The sequence below is a fragment of the Eumetopias jubatus genome, unplaced genomic scaffold (genome assembly GCF_037043125.1).
Source record: "Eumetopias jubatus isolate StellerSeaLion01/CBP00866 unplaced genomic scaffold, mEumJub1_p1.0 scaffold_16, whole genome shotgun sequence".
NCBI classification, from domain to species: domain Eukaryota; kingdom Metazoa; phylum Chordata; class Mammalia; order Carnivora; family Otariidae; genus Eumetopias; species Eumetopias jubatus.
In genome coordinates this window covers 2,560,933-2,568,256 of record NW_028274822.1, presented here as the reverse complement: position 1 = coordinate 2,568,256, position 7,324 = coordinate 2,560,933, and the positions used below count along the sequence as shown (strand labels likewise).

General features: G+C 56.6%; 1 protein-coding gene across 1 annotated transcript in view; it reads right to left on the bottom strand.

Moving 5' to 3' along the window:
- Nucleotides 1-985: 985 nt before the first annotated feature.
- Nucleotides 986-7,324, bottom strand: part of MBP (myelin basic protein) — a 116,790-nt gene continuing 110,451 nt past the window's right edge. Inside the window, exon 10 of the mRNA XM_088019538.1 lies at nucleotides 986-2,533. Within this exon, the coding sequence (XP_087875664.1) occupies nucleotides 2,489-2,533 (45 nt within the window). The 3' untranslated portion in view covers nucleotides 986-2,488. The remainder of the gene's footprint in view (nucleotides 2,534-7,324) is intronic.

The following is a 7,324-nucleotide window of genomic DNA, read 5'->3' as shown; positions in this document are numbered from 1 at the left end:
AGGGAGGGAGGGAGGGAGGAGAAAGAAAGGAAAGAAAGAAAAAAATCTTTAAAAAAAAATGTGACTCTCTGTGCATGATTTTCCAGATTCGTTGGTTGAAGGGTTTGGGGGCAAAGAGGAGGGGAGGGGCTGGTGCCCGGCGAGCAGGGCAGGCTCCCCTGGCGTTGGCATTGGGGTGGATGCACACAACACTGGTCTGGGGGCGCAGACAATAGGCTCGTGTCATCCCAGGACCATCCCAGCACGGGGGCTGCCCTCCTTATGCTCACAAGGGCAGACAGCCTCTCACGGCTGCTGCCGAGACAGAAGGGAACCAGGACTTTAGTTAAAAGCAAGACAAAACAAAGATTTTGGCTTATCTTTTTGAAACAGAATTCTTGTAACCGCGAACAATGACACACACAGAATTTCCCAAATCCCCCATTGTTGTCGATGTCTTTGCATGGCAAAAGGTAGTTTCCCAGAGTTTCTTCACCTCACGTCAACAGGTGTTTGGTTAAGATAATAAAGATTGTTGAAAGATGAGTTGAAAAGTCTTCTCCCTGTGAGTCAGCGAATCAGTGCCCTAACCATGACCTGTATTCCATTCTCTCTTATCAATGCGAAGGCCCCCCGGAGGTAATGCACCTGCTCATTTAGCACGGGCCGGTGGCCCAGGCTGCGATGGCACAGCCCACACCCACGTCACCCCCAAGACACGACCTTGGGCGCCTGGGTGGCTCAGTCGTTAAGCGTCTGCCTTCGGCTCAGGTCATGATCCCAGGGTCCTGGGATCGAGCCCCACATCGGGCTCCCTGCTCGGGGGGAAGCCTGCTTCTCCCTCTCCCACTCCCCCTGCTTGTGTTCCTGCTCTCGCTGTCTCTGTCAAATAAATAAATAAATAAAATCTTAAAAAAAAAAAAAAAGACACGACCTTTCACCTTTGCTCTGCTGGGGCTCACATTCTACAGACCAGAGCACAGATAAAAGAAGACACCCATGCAAGTATCATTAAAAGTTTATTATTTTATTTCAATATTCAAGAACAGTGTGTACTTCCCACGAGCGCCCATCTCAGCGCACGCTGTCTGGGCGTAGCCCCGCGTGGAGATCACTTGGCCAACAGTCGGCTCAGAGATGTAGAGTGTGTGTGTGTGTCACGCAGTTTGGAGGTTTTGTTTCTGAAATTTTGTTCCTTGTTCCCCTGTAACCCTCTCATCATTGAGGCTATAGATTAATAGACATTATATTAAACCCCCACCGGACATCGGAATTAGGACGGGATTATGCTGACACGTTGACTATTCCTCGTGTTCCTTCTAAGGGAGGACAATGCCAGTTGGGGGCTCCTTGGAAGGCCTCTAAGACATACGCTAAAACCAAAAGGCGGGATCAGTATGTTACGAGGGGGGCACAGGAAAGGTCAGCTCGTTAGAAAAGACACGATTCGGAGGAGCCCGTCTCTGCTCACAGGGCCGGCCAGGCCCGGCCCCCACAACGTCCAGCTCAGCGATTCGGGAAGCGGGCCCTCCGAAGCCTATTCGCTACGCACGTCCGCGTCTAGGATGCAAGCGGACGGAAGGTTATCTGTCCACCGAGGGTTAGTATCTGCAGTGTGCACTGCCGTGGGAAGCGCACCGCTGGTCACCTCCCGCAGTGACCAGGGTGACGCCGTGAGGCCACCCAGAACACTCCTCCAGTCCCGCTCTGAGACGAGCATCTCCCCGGACCTCTGCTGGGCTCTGGGGGAACAGGCTGTTGGCAGAAGCCGCTCTGGCTCCCACTGTACCTCACCTCATTTCCAAGAAGATCCTGTTTCCTGTTGGGGCCGTGGCCCAGCCCAGCCTTGCCTCCCGGTCCCCTCTCTGCTGCGCCCGAATTCCGCTAACCGCGTGGGGTGGGCCGCCGCCTGCAGGCGCCCCCTCCGCGCCCACCCCACGGGACTCTTCACCGCTGCCCGCCCGCACTTCACGTACCGAAAGCCCCCGTGCCGCTCCCGACTGCCTCATCCTGGAGGGAGAGTAAGTGTGTGTTAGGAGGTGAGCAAGGGGCGGGGAAAGCAACCAAAGGAAGCTCGGATCAACAGTCCTCGCCGCCCTGCACATGTCCCTGTGTCCACGACAGCGTCCCCACGGCAGTGCCTGTGAAGCCGAGGGATGCCGGGTCAGCAAAGCAAGTCCAGGGAGGGAGGAGGGTGAACTCAGAGGTGCGTCCGCGCACCAGCGCCCCGTGCCTCGGAACGCGCCGCGGTGGAGGGAGCTCCGAGGACGCGCTCTCTTCAGACACAAAGTAACCGCTTAATATTCTGTCTGCGTTCCCTCCATTTAGCTGATGGCCAGAAGCTGCCAGCAGGGTGCGGCGTGCCTGACCCCAGCGTGTGCACAACTCAACGGGCATTAGGCAGGAGGGTGTTTGCTACAAGTAGGGAGTAGATGTGGACGGTATTAAAATCTTAAGGCAGTTATATTAAGAAGCTGAGGACAGGTTTCTGGGACCACAAGGTAGGGCTTCAGCGTCTCGCCATGGGTGATCCAGAACGACTATCTCTTCCTCCCTGAGGAAAGGAAACACAGAGTTAGGCGATGTGCAGGGGCAGCCTTGGCATCCGCAGCATCTGCACCTCGCACCAGGATCCCACCGGTGGGGCGACCTGGTGCAAACCACCTCATCTGGGTTTGTTAGAAATGACGGCACACAGAGCTGAGGCTCTGATTCCATTTCTCCACACCCTTGAGCAAGTGCTGATCCAGTTTTCGGGGAGCCTCATTCCCAGGACCCATGTCGCGCTGCCCTTCTGGGGGAGAACACTCAGCTGCCGCGCGAGCATGCGTTGAACAGGTACTTTGTTTCTAGAGATTCCAGGGTCAGGGAGGGAAACCGTCTACACACGACTTTGGGGAGAGGGTGGTGCTGGGGAGCACGGCCGCCGCCATGTCCCCCGGGCAAGAGCTGAGCTGCACAACGCTGTCCCCGGGGACAGTCCTCTCTGGTTGTGTGCCCTCCACCGCTCCTCACCAGCACCAGCCAACGGCCCAGAGCGGTTCTCCGCAAACCTTGACCTCATGGGGTCTTAAAACCCTGAACGGACGTGTTTTCTGGACAAATACAATTTGAGATTAAAACCAGAATTGTCAAACACTGGAGAGGGGGCTCGGGCATGGCATCGGCTCAGAGGAGATGATGAGTTTGTGAGTCCCGATATCCTTTAGGAGGACCAGGGAAATGTGTCTTTCCTGTGGCATTCATATTTTTCTTCAAGTTGTGGCTCTTTCTTCCTAGGTTACAGGTGTAAAGTTCATCTCTCAAAGATTTTCCCTGAGACTGTGGGCCCCCCGAAAGCAAGATACATGTAAACTATGCTATTTACCAGACGCCGCGCGTGCACGGAACGGACACCGACCCACTCTAATTTGGCACGTTTGGCACGTTACCCGGTGATCTCGGTAATCGAAGCCCTAACGCCAAAGAAGGCTCATCCACGGCACAGTCAGCAGATGGAAACCATAGTTCGGATTTGTCGGGGGGCTTGTACTTTTTCCAAAAGAATCTCTCTGTTGTTAAACAACTCCTTTGTGGGATTTTAGTTCCCTGCGTGAGAACATTTATGGGATCCCAGCCTCTGGAGTATCTGACGAGCCTTGTCCGCCCGGCTGGCCTTCGACAAGCTGGCCCTGGGCACTGCCCTCGGGAGGAGCCCAGCGCGAGTCTGCACTCACCTCCCCCGCTTGCTGAATCCCCGGGAACTTAACCTTTCAAGGGAGATCTAGTCCTGAAAAGGGGCGGAACCCCTGCTCCCTGGAACAGAGCTCCTCTGTGCTGAAATGGGCTGCAACCCGCCACCTTCTGCGGGACAAGTCCCCTGAGACAGCATTGTCGCTTCCCAAGGGCTCCTTCTGAGAGAAGAACAATGGTGGACATTTGGTGTTATTGTCTAGGACTGTGCCTCCACTTACCAAGTCTCTGCCGGGGTGGAAAGAGAAAGCCAGTCCGGGAGGTGGGGATTCTCAGCGTCCCCATTTTCCAGTCAGGGGAGTCAAAGCACAGACCCCCTGAGTAAGGTCCCCAAGGCCCCTCAGCCAAAGGCGGAGTCAGGGTTCGAACCAGCACCTCTGCCGTGCGGGTCTCACGCTTTCCTCCCTGCCACGTTCTCAGCACGTTCGAATGGGTCCACGTCAGCACTTGGTCGGCCCCGGGCCCCCGCTCCGGCCCCAGGCTCAGCCGAGCGGACGAGCTGGCCCCACGAGGAGAAGGTGGGCGTGAAGCCGTGTCTGGGGGCGGGAAGGGGTGGGACCCGCGGGGAAGTCCTGCATGCCCTCCCCACTTCCGCACCCAGCTGGGAAACCGTCTCAGCTGTGCATCTGGAAATGAGAAGCTCTGATAACAGCTCGATGCGGTTCCCGAATGACTGGGAGAAATGCAGGGCTCGTCACCCAGTTTCCAACCCACAGGGACAGACAGTCCGGGGTAATGGTGCCCCCTTAAATCCCGGGAGACCCACCGTCCCCACCCACATCCTTGGAACCCTTCTCGCCTCTGCGGGGATTGTTCTCCAATGATGGTAACCACACCCGCGGACTCATTCAGCCCTATGCCCGTGGTCGGCCAGTTCGTGAACATTTCGTGTAGTAAAATCTAATGAAAGCCATATTAATTGAAATTTGATAAATCAGAGCTTCCCTTGAACTCTATAGAAGCTTTAAAGTTTCTAAACCACTTTGTACAAACAGAAATGCAGGAAAACATTGAACCCATTACAAACAGATGGGGCTCACACGCTTGTGTTTGTCCCACACGATGAACGTGCTAGACAGGGACAGGGCTGGCCAGCCCGACCTGCAAGCATCTCACCCTGGCTGGGGGCCAGGCTTGCATGTATGACCCAGGCACAGAGACAGTCCCCAGAGTCGCCCGGTCAGCAGGGAAATTCTTAACCACTGCACACCTCTGGGTTCCCACCTGGGACGCTCGGGGGCAGGAAGACTCGGGGGGAGCCCAAAAACAGTCTGGGACATCATCGCAGTTGGGTCAGATGTGGGCGCCCGCCTGGCCAGGTGCTGGGCCACTCGTGGAAACATCACTATTCTGAATGCACTGCTGGGTTTGGACCCAGAGCTCCTACAGGTTCGTCATCCTCACCGTCTCGTTGCCACAGTGCAGAATTGGGCAGACACATCATGATGACCTCGGTCACTTGAATGTGCGGGTAGAATTTGATTCCCCCTTTCTCAGAGTTGCTTTAGAATTTCCACTGAGGAGAGGGTCATGCCTGCCTTTGACTGGACATGAAACGAGTCAGCACGCCTGTTGATAACCATTCACTTCACAGATTTAAGCCCTTCCCTGGATAGGACTGACCTTCCTCAGAAGCACAGTCCTGCCTCCCCTCACCTCTATGTGGGCCCAGCAACCACTGAATCTGGGCTCGTGGCAGGGGCCTCCACACACATGTGCTCACTGAGCCGACCCTGCCAGTAACCCGACCACGGGGCATACCACACACATGACCCCATGATGACTGTTTGGGTTATAGACCAAATTATTCCACCATAAATTGTGAAACCTTGATGTGTTAGTAAGCCAGTTAGAAAGCACACTCACCCAGGTTAAAGACCTCCTATCAAGGTGATTGGGGTGGAGCCTTGTGCATGGCTGGCCGAGGCTGACCCCGAACCAGGGATGACCCGGAGCCTGCAGGAGGCCTGGGTCCTGCCTTTCAGCTGCCCGATCTCTGGGGCGATACCACCAAGCCACGCACAGCAGAGCCTTTTAGTGTTAAATCAAGTTGCCTACTGTGACCCCAACCGGTGGTCTGAGGGCAGGTGGAGCGAAGGGGACGCTCCTTTTCTCATCCATGACCCGAAACCCCTAGAACATTCAGTTTCCAAGGAAATGCATGCCTCCCCCAAATGTGCCTGCCGGACTGAAGACACAAGATGACGAAGCTTTAGCGTGGAGTAAGAATCCACGATGTGTTTGCCTGTGGCACCCGGACACCTGCCGATGGACACGGCAGGGCAGGGCACACGGCGGTGCCGTCTGGGAACTAAGCCCAGACTAACGTCCCCTCTCACTTGGGCGTCTCGTCTTCCTTTGTCTACGGTGATGCCAGTCCCTCACCCAAGAAGGATAAACGTGAAATCCTTCAGGAGTTATTTGTCTCTCGACAAGGTGCTGCGAGCATCCTGGGGCTTTTTGCTTTTTCTGATGCCTTTCCTGCCGTAACCCACAAACCCTGCCTTTCATGTGCTGGCATCCGGCTTCCTGATTACGGTTCATTAGGTTGGAAAGGGAGCTGACTGGCTCACCTTGCAAATCATCGTGGCTCTGGTTTAGAATCGGCTCTCACACCATGAAACCAAGAAGCGGATGGCCTCGTGCGGATTCAGAGTCACGAGAACAGCTGCTCGCTCGGTTGTTAACGAGAAAGTACATGGGAACGTGGACCCAGACAATGGTGCTCCCTGGCCGTTGTGCCTGTGCCAGCAAGCTGTCCCACTGTGAACCCTCGAGCCTCAAGCCAGCCTGGGGACTGTCCTGGGCTGTGCAGAAGGTGCCACGTGTCCCCGCTGGGGTGGGCGCATCTCTATCCCTGCTCCCCTTCCAGCCATGAGCCCTGAAGTGCGGGCTGTTGCTGGGATCTCGGCTCCGTTGCCAAGCCCTGGATGGGGGGCTGAAAAACCCCAGCCCCATTTTGACTGGTCTTTGCCAGAGACGCACAGCTGGCCTTTCAGCGTGAACACCTAAGTTGTTGGGTGTCATGGGACCTGGGTGACAAAGCCCTCAGGAGGGTCACAGGGGCCCTCTGTGTGGGGAGACCCTCTTGCCGGTGGCACTCATTTCAACCATGTCTGTCCCCCACCGTGAGAACATGCTCTTGACACACGCCCCTCCCCCAAAGAGCACGCAGTGATGCTCAGCAAGCACCTGCCAGTGTAACGAGTATGATGGCAGATGGACAGGGCTCCTGGGCAGCCTCGGGCCCCCGACTGTGGGCACGGCCAGCCTGGGCTCACAGCCGCGGGCGAGCAGACCTGTCACTGTGTTCTTCGGAGGCCTCTGCCCACGGGGGCAGCGGCTGCTTGTGGGTCGGCCCCATGCCTGGGGCTCTCGGGCGTCCTGCGTCCAGGCAGTTACAGTTTGCGGACGGCACCTACCCCGGCGCTGTGGGTGAGCCCCGGAATTACTGTGAGCTCTGGGGCCCACAAGAGGGTCCGGGAATGAACGGAAGCCAAACGGGCCCCTCCCCACGCCGGGAAGTCGATCTCGGGATTGATCAGAGCCAAGAATGGGCCGCGGTGGGGTTCTCTGAGACTTGGCGGCATTGCAGGCCCCTCGGCGTCCAGGC